Source organism: Halichoeres trimaculatus, unplaced genomic scaffold (assembly GCF_033239565.1).
Source record: "Halichoeres trimaculatus isolate MK-OKI-2021-1 unplaced genomic scaffold, fHalTri1.1 fHalTri1_scaffold_18, whole genome shotgun sequence".
In the NCBI taxonomy this organism is placed as follows: Eukaryota; Metazoa; Chordata; class Actinopteri; order Labriformes; family Labridae; genus Halichoeres; species Halichoeres trimaculatus.
The window spans coordinates 10,998,485-11,015,650 of record NW_027437196.1 but is presented as its reverse complement, the minus strand read 5'-3'; the positions used below and the strand labels follow the sequence as shown (position 1 = coordinate 11,015,650).

The window sequence follows — 17,166 nt, the reverse complement described above, 5'->3', positions numbered from 1 at the left end:
TCACTGAGCGACAAAGCTCGCAGGCGGCCTGCCCTGGAAGGAGATGGTCACGTGTTCGTTGCAACTGCAGCGTTATCCTCATGGAGATTCACGTGAAGTTAAGGTATTTACGTGTTTAAAGCTGGAAAAGCTTTCCTTTCTTCTTTAACTGTAGATTTTTATAAAAGGGTTTACAGTTTAGCATCTTTTTAAGGCCAAGCTGAGTGACTCCACATTCTAAAAGAGATATAGCTCGTCAAAGTTAACGACATTCGAAGAAAATGAAGGGGAAATGGAAGCAAAACACGAAAAAGAAAAAGGGAAATAAGGTGTTACAGAAGTACAGAGAAGCAGTGGATGATTTTATCAAACAAAGTGGCACCGAAGAAGTCGAAAATGACCGTGGCTTTAAATTTGTGAAAAAGAAAAGCAGAAAGGAATTACGCAAAGAGAAGCGTAAACTGAAAAAGGCTAAGATGAAAAGTCATTATGAAGGTAAAAAGCTTGTCATTTCACCTCAAGAAACCAGCGAGAATTCAGCAACACCTGCTGATAAAGAGCAGAAGAAGAAAAAGGAGAAAATAAAGAAAGAGGTGTCAGAAGATCCAACAGAAAAGTCAAACAAATCTAAAGCACCATCAACGAAAGGTAAGAAAATCAGTAAGCTGCAGGAATCCAGAAAAATGGCACTCCTGGAGGCAAATGAAGAAGAGGACAGGGAAATAAAGAAACTAGAGCGCTGCCTGGGGATGAAAAAGAGGAAAAACAAAAAAAGTCTACCTCAGTCTTTTGTGGCGGATGGACTTGATTACATCCTGGGGATGCTGGACTCTGGTTCAGGGGCTGCAGGTGTTTATGATGATGATGAAGACATGGAGATGGCAAAGGAGAACTTTGAGAAGCTTGGTGAGACTGACTCTCAGCTGTCAGATGAAGAAGAAGGATCTGGAGACGAGATGGCTAGCGAAGTGAGTGATGAAGATGTGGGGTCTTTGGGTGATGAAGACGAGGAGGACGATGAAATGGAGGAGGATGGTGATGAGGAGGAGGAGGAGGAGGAGGACGAAGAGGAGGAAATGGAGGATGACTTGGAAGAGAGTGATGCCACTGATTTCGATGATGAAAAGGAAGAAGAGTCAGACAAAGAAGAAGACACTCCTGACATGACGACAGACACAAAGTCAGAAAATGTGAGTTTTTTTATGGCATCATGGCACAATTTTCATTGTCATTTATTCTGTATTTTCACTTATTCTAAGTAACATTTACATCTTTTAATATACAGGTCTGCTCTGCATCAGGGAAGTATGTTCCACCTCACTTACGAGGCATGGGAGACGATAAACGGAGAGCCGAACTTGAAAAACTGAAAAGGAATGTGAAAGGCCTGATGAACAGGTAACTATCTAACCACACCAGATCACAGGAATATTACAAGCCTCAATGATAAACAGTTAACCTCAAAGTAAGGACACTACGGTTTATGATTGGCTGGTATTGTGGACAGATTTGAGACCATCGCATATTAATACTTCTTCATATTTTCGTCTTCTTTGTGTTATTCTTAATTTTCTTATTCCTGTTCTCATTCTTTATATTTTTCTTTGTATCTTACTCTTCTTTATATTCTTCTTCATATTCCGTACTTTCTTTTAGAAAACTTCTTTCTTTTTTCTTTACATTCTTCTTTGTGTCTTTTGTATTCTTTTTCATAATATTCCCACTTTTCATATATTTTTTTTTGTATCCTTGTTCTTTCTTGTATTCTTCCTCATACATATATTCTTTTCTTGCGTATTTGTATTCACTGTATGCTTCTCAGTATTCTTTAGGGTAGTCTTAATTTTCTTCTTCTTCTGCTTCTTATTTGTAGTTTTGGTTTACCTCTTCATTTCTTCTTCACTGTATTTCTCTTCTCATTCTTCCTTTTATTATTTGTATTCAACTTTTTTACACGTTTTTGTCCTTACTGTTGTTTTTTTTTTTGTTTTGTTTTTTACCATTGTTGTGTTTGTATAAAATAAGCCAATATATGAAAGTTTTTATGTAGGAAAAATAGTTCATCCTTGAGTTCCCGGGGTGTTCAATCATTGATGTCATGACCTAGTTTGTCCAGCAGAGTGCGCTCAACCGCTGTTGTGTAAGTGCAGTACATGAAAAGGATGAAAGCCTGCACCAGACCTGGTTTATAAATGTAGGTTGACAATAAAACAGTTGACTGGAAGTGAGAAACATGGCATGAATATAGCTCAGAAGCGGTTGTTAGGATTAAAAAAAAAAAACATTTATATAAAAGAATACACCCAAAAGCAAGAGAAACAGCATCGAAACTGCCCTGATACAAGCTGTTTTTTAATTTCACCCAGGCTGAGTGAGGCCAACATTGCCTCCATCAGCAGTCAGCTGGAAGAGCTGTACATGAACTGCAGCAGGAAGGACATGAATGACACCCTGACAGAGGTGGTCCTGGCTGCCTGTGTCACCCCGGCCCTGATGCCCGACAGGCTGCTGATGGAGCACGTCCTGCTCATCAGTGTCCTCCATCACACCGTTGGTCTTGAGGTAAAAGAGTTTTTGTGGCACAGATTTTAACAGAGTTAGTTCTGGCAAAAAAGACATGTCTTAAACAGGATTTACTTTCTCTTTTGGGGCCTTAATCTAATACTTTTACTACAAGACAAGGGATCTTTCATGGACACGATTGTGAGCAAATCTTGGATGTTGAAGTCAACAGAAGGGTTTTGTCCTGAACGTAAACATGGTTACATCAAATTATATCCTGAGTGAAAATTTGTCAATACTTTGTTTCTGTTGTTTCCAGGTTGGAGCACATTTCCTGGAGACAGTTGTTCGAAAGTTCGATGAAGTATACAAAATCCCAGCTGAAACCAAGGAGTGTGACAACTTGGTCGCCATCGTTGGTCACCTCTATAACTTCCAAGTGGTGCATTCTGTCCTCATCTTCGACATCCTCAAACTTTTGGTCGGAGCCTTTACTGAAAAAGATGTTGAACTCATTTTGTTTGTGCTGAGGAATGTTGGCTTCGGCCTGAGGAAGGACGACGCTCTTGCTCTCAAGGAGCTCATCTCTGAAGGACAGCGCAAGGCCAGTGACATGGGGGCTAAGTTTCAAGATCAGACCAGAGTACGTGACACAGGGAGCCTGTTGACAGTCATAACCTTTGAGTTGCTGTAGGTTACAGCATACAGGTATTGATATATCATACGCTTATTTTAATTTTTGCAGGTGCGTTTCATGCTGGAAACCATGTTGGCTTTGAAGAACAATGATATGAGGAAGATCCCAGGCTATGATCCAGAGCCTGTGGAGAAACTGAGGAAACTGCAGAGGACTCTGGTGGGTAATTTTTACAGTGAAAATAAAATTATGTCTTCAGTGTGGAGCCTTCAGGAAATCTATTTCACTTGTGCCAGCAGGTGGCCCCAGAGTGTCACCTTCATACACCCCTTTCCATGACCAGCTGTTTTTAACTTTTCTTTTTATTTTCTTGACTAATTTGATGTCTTTCGGTCCTACAACAAAACTTGTATTTGCCTTTTAGTTGCACCAATTGGTCATACAGTGTGAATCTGCTCCTCAGATAAACCGCAGCGCAGGAGGCAGCGACATGAAACTGAGGGTCTCTCTGGAGAATCTCCTGGCAGCAGAGCAGGTGGGCCGCTGGTGGATCGTGGGCTCGTCGTGGAGCGGAGCCCCCATGATCAACAAGGAGCAAGACAGCGCATCATTGAAACAGAGCACCACAGAAGGACAGGTGGAGTCACAGACACTGTTAAATGCACCTTTAAATGCATCAAGTTTAAACCATGTAGATACCGATCTGTTTGATACTTGCTTCGTTGCATTTGATATATATGAGTTCCAGTTTTACATATTCACAGTCATTAGATTGCGTGCACTTAAAATAAATCTTGCTTCATGTTTGAAATTATACATTCTTATTCCTTATTCACATAGTTTTTTATACTCTCCAAAGGTTTCATAAGTTTCAAATTAGTAATGCACCAATCCAGCTTTTCTGTTCTTGATACCAATACCTGGGCTTTGGATATCGACTGATACCGATCCTGATCCGACACCAGTGTTAAATAATAATTTACATGCTCTACTGTGGGATAAAACTAGTAATGTTTTTAGTAAAAGACAAACATGAGTACACATGGAATTACTGAAAATGTAATTTTTTTTACCTTGTAGACCAAATCATAGTTAAGCCTTAGTGTCAAGTTTGGACCGATCCTTTTGCACTGATACCCAATCCAGCTTTGAGGGGTTGGATTGGCGCCAATGCCTGATACCAGGGTTGGATCAGTGCATCTGTATTTTAAATAATACTTGCCTATTGACTAAGCTTCAGACATTTAATATCTGAGTTATCTTTGTCTTATACTAATTAAAAAAGGTTTAAAGATGTATTTCTTAAGAGTAAGGTATTAACAAATGGAAAATAAGTTGCAAAAAATCCTCTGATACTAAAACAGGAAAGGAAAAAAAAATGTAAATCCATCCTGGGTTAGTAATATTCATCAACAAAAAGCAGTACAAGAGCATTTGATCTCCTCACTAATTTATTTTTTATTTTCATTTATTTCAGTTTAGTGCCAAAGTCCTGGATCTGGCTCGCAAACAGAGAATGAACACAGAGGTCAGAAGAAACATCTTCTGTGTGATCATGACCAGCGAGGATTACCTGGACGCCTTCGAGAAACTGCTCAGGTGTGTTATCCGTCCTTCAGCCTGCAGCATGTCTGTGTGTTACCTCGGCTGACGTGTTGATGTTTTTTAGCATTGGTTCATTCACATGCGTGTTTCTCCCTGTGTTAAAGGATGGGGCTGAAGGACAAGCAGGAGCGAGAGATAGTTCACGTTCTGATGGACTGCTGTATGCAGGAGAAAAGCTTCAATGCTTATTACGCCGTATTGGGAGAGAAATTCTGCTCACATGATCGCCGCTTCCAGGTACTTTTATCTGAATATAACACCTGTGTCATCCTGCTGTCTCTCCCTAGCAGGAGGAGATTTTTATTTTGCTCTGTAATCTATCAGTTTTTGAGGAAAGCGCTGCATTGTTTCTTGCGACAAGGTATCTAGTTTATACATCTGAAATATTAAAGGGTTAAATTTCAGGTCTTGTATTTGTAAAATCACAGTGTTTTTTGTCTATTTTGAAATTTTGTGTCTGAGAAAAACAGTTTTTACACTCCTAGAAAAAAGAAATTTGAAGATGTGTTTTTTTTTCAATCCTGTAATCTTGTCATCTCTATCTTGAGAGCATGTATGCTTAAGTTAAAGGAAGCAATGCAAGAATTATTTCATCCACATAAATGTGGCACCTCTGCATTGCTTTAATTTAAATTAACATTGATTTATCACTAGTCTACTTGTCTATAACAGTAAGAATATTTTGACATACAATTTGTAAAAGCCTAAGGTAGAGATCTGTAATTACTCATCCCAAGCATGTGTTTAATTTGCTATCACAAAAAACCAAAAGTGCAGCAAAATTGATCAAGTGAGTGAAATCTAGCTTTGAGCAACAGTTAAAGAAAATAGTTCCAATTATTTTTTCTTTAAGCAATTTAGTTATTTTACTTCAGGTCAATTTACATAGGCAGAAGACACAAAATGATCGTGAATTTTTTTAGCGTGTGGTTTCTTTGTTTAGTCGCTAGACCTAAGATCTGTAATTATCATAATCACACTGAGGAAGTTGTATCTTTTAGCAATCAATGTGATGGTTGCATAAGAACAATCATTTTTTTGATTTTAATGTTTATGTAAACTTTGAACTCTGTTTAAGTTTTGATTTTGAGTGTTGGTTTATTACCTCCACCAAGGAGGTTATGTTTTTGGGAGAGTTTGTCTGTGAACAGCATAACTCAAAAAGTAACAAACACATCTTGATGAAATTTTTAGGAAATGTTCAAAATGGGATAGATCACTGTCTGGATCCAGGATTTTTTTAGAGGATTCTTTATCACTGTGAGATAGGACCATTTTCACTAGCTGTGTATATAACTCTACAATAAATGGTCAGATTGCTTTGCAAAACAATACAAGACAAGGTAAAGATGATTTCTGACAGATGTAAAAGTACGATCCAGATCCTGGCAATATTCTGGTTTCTAAGATTTGGAATATGAAATATGTACTGTGTCATCATAATTTTCAACACTTTCGGGTAACAAATTATCGTACAAACCTTCAACTAACACCAAATTGTAGCAGACAATCTGCTGAAAGGGAGTATAACATTAAAGTAGGACTAAAGTTTTGCCTGACAATCACAATATGCTTGGCGGAGGTCTGCGCTCTCTGAGTGCTTTTCTAGTTTATGTTTTAACAGAGTGAGTACAGTTTAAAAAGACAGAGTAAAATTCCTTGTATTCTTTGGAAGATACTTAGCGAAAGAAGACGATTCTGATTCTGATTAAAACAAGAAATAATTATTTTAAAGCCATAATTGCATTTCTGTATCAGCAAAATCTATTTATAAATCATGGTTTTCACGTTTAATTCCATGTAGATTTTTTGATGAAGTAGGAGCGATGTACCTGATTAAATGGCCTCCTGTGTGTGTGTGACCACCCAGTCTCTTAAACTGTGTGTGACCTGCAGTGAGTGTCCTGTAGTTCACCTCCACAGTGTGGGAGCCTCTCACACCTCTCACCTCTCATATCATTCTCCTCAAACTGTGACTACAAACAATCAGGGCGAGTACACACTTCCTACTCTGCCGTCTTGTTGATCTGTATCACAAACTGACGACCATTGTCCTCGTGGGAGATCTCAGAGCAGAGCTGGTGGGAATGTGTGCTCTTCACATGTAAACTGCATTCAGAGGAGAAGATTACCTGCTTTTAGTTGTCTGTAGCCTTTTGTGTTTGTTAATGTGGTGTCCTTTTTTCCTTTAAGATGACGTTCCAGTTCAGTCTATGGGACAAGTTCAGGGAACTGTCGAACCTTCCCAGCAGCAGCTTTAACAACTTGGTCCAGTTGGTGACCCGCTTCCTTCAGAGGAAGTGCCTCTCACTCTCCATACTCAAAGTAAGAGACATGATGAAACTATTTTTTGTGTTCAGTCTGTAGTTAAAAGCTGTAAACTGATTGTTTTCTTCTGTGTAGGTTATAGAGTTTGGGGAGCTTGACAAACCCACTGTGCGCTTCTTACGCCAGGTGCTCACCAAGCTGCTAAAAGAAACTGAGCCTGAGGATCTTGTTAGTATATTTGGAAGGTGAGCTTCATTGTGCCATGTTGTTTGATTTGAAACTGGAAATTTATGCATAAAAAGATAAGACAAGAGCAAAACTAGCTGCTCTGTGAGGCTGTTATTTGGTCCGGCTTTGATGTAAGCTGGTTGCTACCATGAGCATGCAAATATGGTTGTACAAGACATGCCAGCATTTGCCTATACGTAGGCATTTGGATAATCAGAAAAGTTATTTGCTGGCTTGAAAAAAATTAGAGGAAAATTTTGCCATCCTGCTAGCTAACAAACCTCGTTGACATGTTACAAAATAAGGTGGAGAAAAACGTTGATGATGTCTCTCAGACTGAAAACTTTAATCTGGAAAATGGGACTATAGTATATTGATTTTGTTTACTTGTTTATTTGACGGGGAGAAATCAAGGGGTAATATCGGGTTCAGAAAAGTGACGCCTATGTAGAAGTGCTAATAGATGTTGTTCATTGAGGATCTGCTTCAGGCAGCATTAAAAAGCATATTTACAGCCAGGTTAAAAAAACAGCTTGAGTCTGAAATCCTAATTTCACTATTGGCACACACTGTACGGAGGATACATTTCTTTTGTAGCTCAGCCGTTAAGAAGATATTAAGATCGCTTGATTATCCACTCAGAGACACAGCTCAGCTCACATGACTGACAGGCACCCTGTAGCTGTTAGAATGGAATCTCAAAGCCCACGTCATCTCCTATGTGGCTGCATCCACCTCATTTCACTGTTTCAGGAGCAGACGGGTGAAGCTGCAGAGACCACGTCTATGGAGGAAATGCATGGAACATTGCTTCATAAAATATATAAAGCAAATGTCATATGGTTAGGCTGACAGGAATTAAAAACAGAAGAACAAATTTTTGGGGTTTAAGATACAACATCAAATAATAAATAATTTCTATATAAAACTGGATCAAAGTGTGCAATGAGATCCAGGACTCCAAAAAACATGGAGACCACAGTGTAACGCCACATTATGTAATAATGTAATACATTTTTACTCTTTTATGTATTAAAACTGCATTTTGTAAAAATTTCTTGAACGCAATATGTAACAAACTTTTCTGTATTATGTAATAATAAGCATGTAAAAAGTAAGAACTTGTTACATAATGCAGCAACGTTTATTACATATTGCGTTCAAAAATTTTATTACAAAATAAAATGCGGCGTCATTACATAATAAAGTGAAAATTTATTACATTATTACATATTGGGGCATTATTGCATAATGTGGCATTATACACCATAAATACGGATACAAGAACAAAAAATTAAACCTGAATATAGTTAAACATTTTTCATACTCACAGATTTCAAATTGTACCGTAGGGTTTGCAGACTTGCTTCAGTTTCAGACAATTCTTTACATCTGTGTTAAAAAGACCTTAAAAGGTCAGTGTTTATGTTACAGGAAGTAATGCATCCCAAGGTTTTCCTCTCACCAAGAAAAACAACTGTTCTACGTTTTGCTGCCAGATGGTTTCCACCAAGTGCACCTCTCAAAATTTTTTATCTGCTGCAAGGTTTTCCACTCGTGAATTTTTTTAAAAAACACAAAATTGACTATATTGTCAAAGCTAAATAGGGTGGTGGTGCAGCTAATAAGGAAAAAATTTCCACCTAGTCTATATTTATTAGTGCATTCCTTGATGTTGATTAATCCTTGAATCTTTGCAGAACTTTTTAAATTGAGACCCACTCAGAAGCCCTGTTAACGGAGTCACACATCCAGCTTTTGAAATTCTATTTTACCTCTTTGGCGAGGTTAAACCCCATTAACCCACATCTTCGTTCCTTGCACATGGTGAACATCTGAAATCAATGTCCCTCATTGTTTCCCATCCACCAGGATCTCAGGAATTCCCAAGCTTGGAATGCTGCGAGAGGGCTTGAAGCTTTTCATCAGCCACTTTCTGCTGAAGAACGCTCAGACACAGGGACCAGCTGAGCAAGCATCGCTGCTGACAGAGCGCGCACAGGTCGCCTCTGGAGCCATGGAGGCCAAGGAGGCCAAGCTCAAACTGTAAAACACACATGGACACAGACTTACACACAAGAACGGACACTCAGCAAACCTTGTATCATACGATTTTCTTTCAGCAGACCAAACAGAATATTTGTATATTTTTTTGAATAAAATACATGTACAATTTCTTGTACATAGCTGACAGAAATATTTTAATTTGTAAGAGGCCGCTGCATTTAGGGACACAAAAATGCAATGACATCTAATTACATAATGACAATTTGTAAGTATTACTACAAATATACATTTTTCACCACTCAAATGCACTGCTCATGATGGTGCTTGTATTTCTGTTTACAGTTTCTTAAAACTATTTCAACCTCCAAGAAATCTCATTTCTCTTTGTCCCCTTACAAATTATATGTATTTAAGAGATTGACCCTATATAGACAGTGTGTAATAGGAGACAATATTGCAGAGTTGAGACACCTGGCACTATTGTTTTGGGCCGAATTGAGTCTATTTGCACTCCTACATTCACAAAAGCGCAGAGAAAAAAGTCTTTTTCTGCCTGAGAATGATCAATTAGTGACTGTTTGTGTGTCAGCCCCTCCTGTAGCTGTTACACAGGAGGACAGCAGCACAGTTCATTCAGTGTTTGCACTCTCTGATGAAGTGACCCCGGGCCCTGAGTCTAGCCTCCTCTGTTTGCTCGCTGACACCCGTCTCTGCCCGCGTGGTTAGCATAGCAGAGTCGTTCTGTTACATTTGATACATGCTCTTATTAATTAGCTTTGTGCGGTGTGTATCAATCAGAGAACGAGTCAGAGGTCAGGAACAGGCCACTGAGGGTCAACCAGAGGAATCTTTTTAACACTGCAAAGCCAAATCTAAGATGCAGATCTCTGACACCGGGAAACACTTCAGTAGCTGTGATGTTTTCATGCAGACTGCAAGAAGCGTAGCTGTGGAAGTTGTCACTTCAAAGGTGGAGATAGTGGGATCAATGGGCTCACTGTGAGGCCCATACACTGCCTATTGTCTGCAGCCATGAAGCTCAGACTTAATGCCAGCTTCACCTGGTGTTCTCAGGTCGAGCTTGACCCTCGGTTGAACTTTGATTTTAGTCTGCTGGAAGCTAAAGCAAACAGATGAAGATAAGCAGCAGATCCCTCAGTAATCCTGCTACAAATGGGACATTTTCACTCAACTGCGGCTGTAGTTTGATGCTGATTACAAGTGAGATGGTTTTAAGGCTCTGTGCTTTCTGTTAGAAGCTGATGCAAAATGTGAACAAGCCTACATGTGAGTTGTGTAACTGGCTCTAAATTAAATCATAAAGAGATAGAAAATTAAATTGTGGAGCTTTAAATGTGAATTGTGGATGTTATTTTTAAAGCAGGAAGTTGTTTTTTTTTTTTTTTTAGAAAATTAAGCTCTCCATACATTTTTGTGGTTTGTTATGAGCAAGACTCATAAGTTTGTTTAATGATGAAAAAAGCACAAAATAAAAGTGCATATATTCTATACGAGGCCAGTAACGGATCATTCCATTCCCGAAAATCAGCTATGAAAATATGTAATGCATTTTCTTTCCACGTAATTGACCCTAAAATGATTCCAGCCCTGGAAATAGTGCTCCAGCAGCCAACTTGTCGCTCAACGCTCCGCTTAAAGCCTTTATTAATGCGAGCCCATTGCTAGTGTGGTGTGAAATGTTTCCTCCGTCTGCCTGCCTACTTGCTGTTTGCTCTCACTGCACGTTTGCACGGATCCGACAGCGCTATTAACAGTAATTCCCATGACCCGAGCTGTCAGAGCAAGGAGAAAAACACCAGCCTCTGTGCACATCCGCGCGGCAGCACACAGCGAGTCAACCATAAATCAAAAGGGACTACTTTTTTTAAGGAGAGGCGCAGAAATACCGAAACCGTTTCATAAAAAATGTTTTATTTTACAGTGTTTTCACCAAGAGAGACGCTAAAGAATAATTTAGCATGCATTGGTATTACCATTTTTATAAATACAGTATAGAAAAATAAACAGTACTTTTCCAGCATAATTTCAATTTAAACGGTACACCATAAGGAACAAAAAAGGCCAAAATGATAGGAAATATATGACTGTTTACTTCTGTATGGGCTGTAGAATAACATCGAATATTAATGCTTGCAAATTAAATGTAATAGCAGGTAAAGATCGTCTATTGCTCAGTTAGTGTACAGTGTTTTTATAAACCATGCAGTGTTTCACAGTTTATCTGAAGCCGAGAGCTGAGATATGAATTAAATCTTCTGGATTATTGCTTGTTCTAACTGGAATAGCTTTGTTTTGACCTTTAATTTTATTCTGTATGACAAAAATAATAATAATGATTTGAGGTTGGATTACATGCAACTGCATTTTTATAGCGAATCCCACCAACAGTCATTAATATAAATGAAGATCTCCTTCATCTTTATCTTCATCTTCATCATTAGGGCTGCGGACTGATGTCACTGGTGTGATTCCTCTCGTCGTCCGAGGAGCAGTCTGATGAATTATACAAGAAATTATCGCCCTCATCATCGTCACTGTCTCTGAAGTCTCTTATTCTGCCGTTTTTGGAGTCTGTCTTGCTGTTATAGTCCGACTGTTCGTGTCCGTCAGATTTCTCCTGGCCGCTCTTGCTGCCCTTCTTCTCGGCCTCCTGGGCCGCCTGCTCTTTGGCCTTCTTACTCCTCTTCCACTTCATGCGTCTGTTCTGGAACCAGATTTTAACCTACGAAGAGAAATGCAACTTAGTTTATTTCATTTGAAGGTACAAAGACAGAGGGAAGCTGTGCGTAAATGTGCGTAATCGTTGCGTAAAGGTTGCAAGACCACCTGATATTGACCTCCTCAGTTTGCAATTAACCTCAACTGTAAATCAACCTAAAATTGCAGTTTTAAATGTAACTTTTATATTTTTCAAAAATATTTCTTCAGTTAAAGAAAAAATAGATGTGGTACTTTCTCATAGCCAATTGGTGGGCCAATAAGGTTGTTTAAATGAGGATTGAAACCTATGGAGTAGGATTTGAAAATATCTGAAGCAGGCAGAATATTTTTTTATCCAAAAAAAAAAAAAATTAAAATAAAATAAAATAATTCGTTTGCTTCATTAGAACAGTATTTATTTTTTTTAGACAGAGGAGCTCTGATTTATTACCTGGGTTTCTGTGAGCATGAGGGACGTGGCCACTTCAAAGCGCTTGGGTCGTGACAGGTACTTATTCAGTTTGAACTGATGCTCCAGCTCCAGCAGCTGCTGACTCGTGAATGCAGTTCTTGGTCGTCTGCACTTGCCAAGCAAGTTGGACTGCGCCTGAGCTGCAAAAATAAAATAAATCATTAAATATATTTTTATACCTTTTGCAACACTTATTCTGAAGAAAAAATAACAGATCAACCAAAACCAACTTCTCAAAATCAGCACACATTTTCTAAGCTCTCAGTTTAAGCATCAAGGTCATCCACTTATGAATATTTCCACGGAGTAACTATTTGCCTCTCCATTTTGAACAAATCTGTTAAAACGAGCAGAAACAAGAAGGCAGTATCTGGTGAGCAAATAGCATGTCGACTGTGGGTTTCACACTCCTCCGCTACTTTCCCACTGTCCATTATCTGTCCATTTTAGTTCCTCTCAGAAAAACCATCACTGTGTGACAGCCTCTTTATTCAGAAATGCTTAGGACTCAGAAGAATATGCATAAATCTGACCATTTCTTTAAAAAACTAAGAATTTTACGCCTCTGAATCGAAACGTGAGGCAGCCTGAAAAAGCTGCATCATTGCATTATCATTTTACACAAGCATTACTAAATAATAATTATTAGCAGTCTCGCACATAAAGCACTTTTAGATCAGTTTCTGAAGCTATGAACAAAACGGCTATGTAATATTTTACTATTATTTTGATAATTTGAAAATAAAATGTCAGAACACTCCGTAATGAAACAGCTTCTTACAGTTAAAGTCGGACATTTTGGGCAGCATCATCCCAGCCGTGGAGACCCGCAGCCAGTGGTCCAGCTGGAAGGTGCTGGCTGTCAGTTTGATTGGATCGCTGCTGTGGTGGTGATGGGAGCCGTGTGGGTAGGAGTAGGACAGTGCAGGGTGTTGGCCTGTGAGTGCAGCAGCAGAGTAGGTGTACATGGGGTGTCCATAGAGAGCTTGTGCCGGGATCCCTGCAGTGCTCTGCGGGTGTAATCCAACCATGCTGTGTGGACTGTTCAGGAACCCCGGTTTGGGAATCAAACCGCAGGTGGAAATCCTCGGAGGAGAGGGGGTCTCTGTGCGTAAAGACTCCGCGCTGGTGCTCAGCTCTGCTGCCATGCTTCCAGACGATGGGATGGAGGAAGAGGAGGAGGAGGACAGTGAAGTGACCAGCGCGAGCGGAGAGGTCTGCACTTTGGGGGTATCGACAGCTAACAGCGCGTCAATGCGAAAGTTTTTGGACTTCTCCATTTGGGCCACCCGGTGCGCGCGTTCTTGTCGCCTCTGTTGCTGTAAAGAAAGGAGAAGTCAGCGCAGTTTTTTCTACCTCTCGGAAGTTCTGAAGCACTCTGGAGTGTGAGAGAAGAGCTGAGTGTGACACTTAATCCCTGACAGATGACGGCGATTGGTGCAGCCGGCTGGAAGGGGGCGGGCCCACGCGACAGAGCCAACAACGCCTTTCAACTCTCATCAGGGTCCAGCAGTATGTATGCTCTTTATTATTACTTTTATAAAAATACTTTTCAGAGCGTAATTTTTTTCGATAGAAACCCCTATTTCAAATTCAACAAATATGAACGTATTCATCTGCCTGAACGTGCGCCTAATTAATTTCCAGTTGGTGTGTGGGGGAAAGGTTTCAGAGGTGACTAACGCTGACTTCATTCGTTTATGATTATGGAAGTAGGTGTGCTCCTCGTGCTGCGTAATTTTGCGCACTTGCGTATGCATCACCAACACAATCAAGGTCACCTTGAAGAGAAGGGATTCTTTTACCTTTTATATTCATATTATCGGATTTAAAAAATTACTCTGAAAGGTACAATGAATAAGATTTTTTTTTAATTTCTTGAAATCCTTGTGGAAGTCAAAATGAATAAGGAAATATTCAACATTTCTTGCTGCCTGGATGTGTTTATTAACTGATATAAACCCGAATTTTCAATCCTTAAATGTAAGGTGATGTGTCAGGTCATCTTAACTTGTCTGAATTAGATAGCAGTCGCACCAAGGGCGTCGTTTTTGCAAGTAAATAAAATACTAAAATGACGCTCTGAAGTGAACATCTTGAGCCGGAGCACCCTGAGAGGCCAACAGGGAAATTTCAGTAAAAGCCCTCCTTCTGTCGCTCAGCAGAGCTGAGGGTGACAGACGCGCACTGACCTGTTAAAATGGACATATATCACCCAAACTGATTACGTTTACACTCTCAGTGTTTCTGCTGTTTTGCTATCACCAACACGAGTTTTATCTCGGCAAGTTTCTTCGAATTTTTACAAATTATAGAATATTTCTCTCTCGGAAAAAAAAACATTGTTTGGTAGAACTGTAGGGCTGAAAATATGTTTGGATTTTTTTTCTCACAAGAGCAGAAAAATTCGAGGAGACAAGCAATTTGATTTTTGGATTCCAAGAAAAGCTTCACATAGCTGTCAAAATGGGTCACATTTAGGCCCAATTCGTGCGCAGCGAGCAGCAGAAATGGGGTAATTGAAAGGCCGAAAGTGTGCTGAGGAGAGATTGAGCTAATAGGCCCGTGGCTCTGGGTGACTTCGGTCTAATAAGCCACTTAAAGTTAATGGAAGAGGAGGTCAAAATGAGAATTATTGACACCCAGTTGCCCTTAACCTGTCTACCAATAAAGCTGATTAGTTTTTGTCAATTCATCAGCTGAGCACGCTCAGGGGACGTTTATTTGCTCGGGGGAAATCAACAAGTCACCGGATAGTTCCCAGGTAACGGATCGCCGTTTAATTGTGGACCCTGATGATCATGACCAATTACAGGATGATAACTGGGAGATTGATGTGGGTGGGACGTTCACGGGCCTGCACGGAGACGTGGGGGAAAAAGAAAGACAGGACAGACAGTTGTAGATGTTTTTCATTGTGAATTGATTACGATGATTCAATTGTGGAAAAGGTCTCCCAATCTCCACTTCTGAAATTCTTTTTTAATTTTGAACCCAATATCAACCATACATGTTAGCCAACCAAACGTGAAATTTTTTTTTCGATGTGTTTGGCAGTGGAAAAAAAATGTTTTTGAAGGTCGAAATCATCATTTTCTCTTGGAACCCCAAACAAATCCTTTTTGCAATCCTCTCAGCAATTAGCCCCTAGTTTCTTCCTTCCTTCCTGCCCGATTATCACCAACCTACATCAGCCAGACTCTTTCCTCGCCCCTGGTTTAATTTCATTAAGGGCCCCACATGAATATTTCTATTAAAGCAGCGGTGAAATATGGAGCCATTTAGTATTGGCCTTCACCGATCATCCAGATTTATCGCTCCTCTTCATCACATCCAGGGGAGAGAAAATTAATATGGAACCCAAGATGGAACCGGACCCTAAAAACCCTGGTATTTCCCTGAAAGCTGTTCATTTGTAATTACTTTCACAATTAACTAAAGTACAAATCATGGTGACAAATCGGGATAGCTTATTTATTAATTACGTTCGGTAAATGTGTTCGTGATGGAAAGGCAGGGTTGCAGGGCCCTGTACTGTCTCTTTAAATCCAATAAATAGGTGTCTTTGAACTGGCACAAGGAGTGACCGTCAGAAGTGTTAAAGTAGTTTGAAAACTACATTATTTTTCTCATATCACACCTAATAACTGCTAAATTACCACACACACAAAAAAACCATTTGCCTCTAAGGTCTGTAGATTTTTTTGAAACACAAATAAATAAATAAATAAAACCGATGTAATCAAGGAAAAAAAACATTTGATAAAACATTTGAATCTCAAAGCCCATACAACTGGTAAATCTGTCTCAGGCGTGTTATCGATAGGATAGAGAACGGAGAGTAAAACCTGCGTGACCTTCACAGTACAGTATCAGTCTATAGACCCAGACAGACTGTATCGATAGAAACATTAGTCTTATCCTCGTGCACGTGCGTTGAAAGCCCATATATGTTTAGCCAATCAAACGTCTGATGATGATAGGCCTATAGGTCACCAATTTGTTGATGAGTGGCGACCGTGCTCTGCTCTTACCTGACTGTCTAGACAGATTATATTGTAAAATAATAAGAAAATAAATCATAGAAAAAAATAAATACAAACGAACAATATTGCTATTTGTGATCATAATCATTTGCAAATACAAAATATAAGTAAATAATCTCTCGAAAATATAAAAGCCAAACCAAAATATAACAAACCGATATTCTCTTAAGAATATAATGTATTTGCCTTTACATTTTTTAACATGTGTAGGGTTGCATTTCTTTGAACATCCATGGATTCAAATTGTCACGACCGAAGTCATTAGGAATGCCATCAAATGCCACTAGACTGATTTGTCCCCTTTATTAGCCTACACTATTTTAGATTTTATAAAAATAAATACTGGACTAATGTTAAATTATTTTTTGGAAAAAGCATACAATTACTCAGTCATGTAAAAAAAAAAAAAAAAAAAAAAAAAAAAAAAGCAAAAACATTAGGAAGATAGTCGTTTCCCTATCAGACGAAGAATCACTTTGTCTGAGGTCCAAGGGTGACTGGTTATTTAAACACAGAACTGTAGGTAATAATCTATCATACTTAAAATGTATTGTAAACTGATTTAGCACAGTTACCTGATCATGATTTTAAATTTCATTTTTACATTTTGTACACATACATTTTATATGCACAGCAAATAGAAAATACAAAGAGGATCAAAGAAATCATTAAAAACCAGGGTACTCCCATTATTTAAAGAA

At 39.1% G+C, this 17,166-nt stretch overlaps 2 protein-coding genes across 2 annotated transcripts; one reads left to right on the top strand and one right to left on the bottom strand.

Moving 5' to 3' along the window:
* The first annotated feature begins 35 nt into the window (after nucleotides 1-35).
* nom1 (nucleolar protein with MIF4G domain 1) lies at nucleotides 36-10,588 on the top strand. Its single transcript, XM_074693262.1, has 11 exons — nucleotides 36-1,169; nucleotides 1,265-1,377; nucleotides 2,346-2,541; nucleotides 2,801-3,124; nucleotides 3,227-3,337; nucleotides 3,582-3,755; nucleotides 4,596-4,717; nucleotides 4,828-4,960; nucleotides 6,917-7,048; nucleotides 7,127-7,236; nucleotides 9,092-10,588. The coding sequence occupies exons 1-11, from the start codon at nucleotides 261-263 to the stop codon at nucleotides 9,267-9,269; spliced, it is 2,502 nt and encodes an 833-aa protein (XP_074549363.1). The 5' UTR covers nucleotides 36-260; the 3' UTR covers nucleotides 9,270-10,588.
* A 1,096-nt stretch (nucleotides 10,589-11,684) lies between these two features.
* Nucleotides 11,685-13,699, bottom strand: mnx1 (motor neuron and pancreas homeobox 1). The gene is made up of 3 exons (XM_074693894.1): nucleotides 13,201-13,699; nucleotides 12,399-12,559; nucleotides 11,685-11,969 (listed from the first exon to the last, which is right to left on the bottom strand). Exons 1-3 carry the CDS (start codon nucleotides 13,697-13,699, stop codon nucleotides 11,685-11,687), a joined length of 945 nt encoding a protein of 314 aa, XP_074549995.1.
* Nucleotides 13,700-17,166: the final 3,467 nt, after the last annotated feature.

What these genes read in the sequence shown, in the direction of transcription:
- mnx1 (XM_074693894.1), bottom strand. Translation starts at nt 13,699, where the DNA reads ATGGAGAAGTCCAAAAACTTTCGCATTGACGCGCTGTTAGCTGTCGAT. An exon ending in CAAAATGTCCGACTTTAACT is followed by an intron (nt 12,560 to 13,200) that starts GTAAGAAGCTGT and finishes TTATTTTTGCAG; the next exon opens with CTCAGGCGCAGTCCAACTTG. An exon ending in TCATGCTCACAGAAACCCAG is followed by an intron (nt 11,970 to 12,398) that starts GTAATAAATCAG and finishes TTCTCTTCGTAG; the next exon opens with GTTAAAATCTGGTTCCAGAA.
- nom1 (XM_074693262.1), top strand. Translation starts at nt 261, where the DNA reads ATGAAGGGGAAATGGAAGCAAAACACGAAAAAGAAAAAGGGAAATAAG. An exon ending in CAGACACAAAGTCAGAAAAT is followed by an intron (nt 1,170 to 1,264) that starts GTGAGTTTTTTT and finishes TTTAATATACAG; the next exon opens with GTCTGCTCTGCATCAGGGAA. An exon ending in AGAGCACCACAGAAGGACAG is followed by an intron (nt 3,756 to 4,595) that starts GTGGAGTCACAG and finishes CATTTATTTCAG; the next exon opens with TTTAGTGCCAAAGTCCTGGA.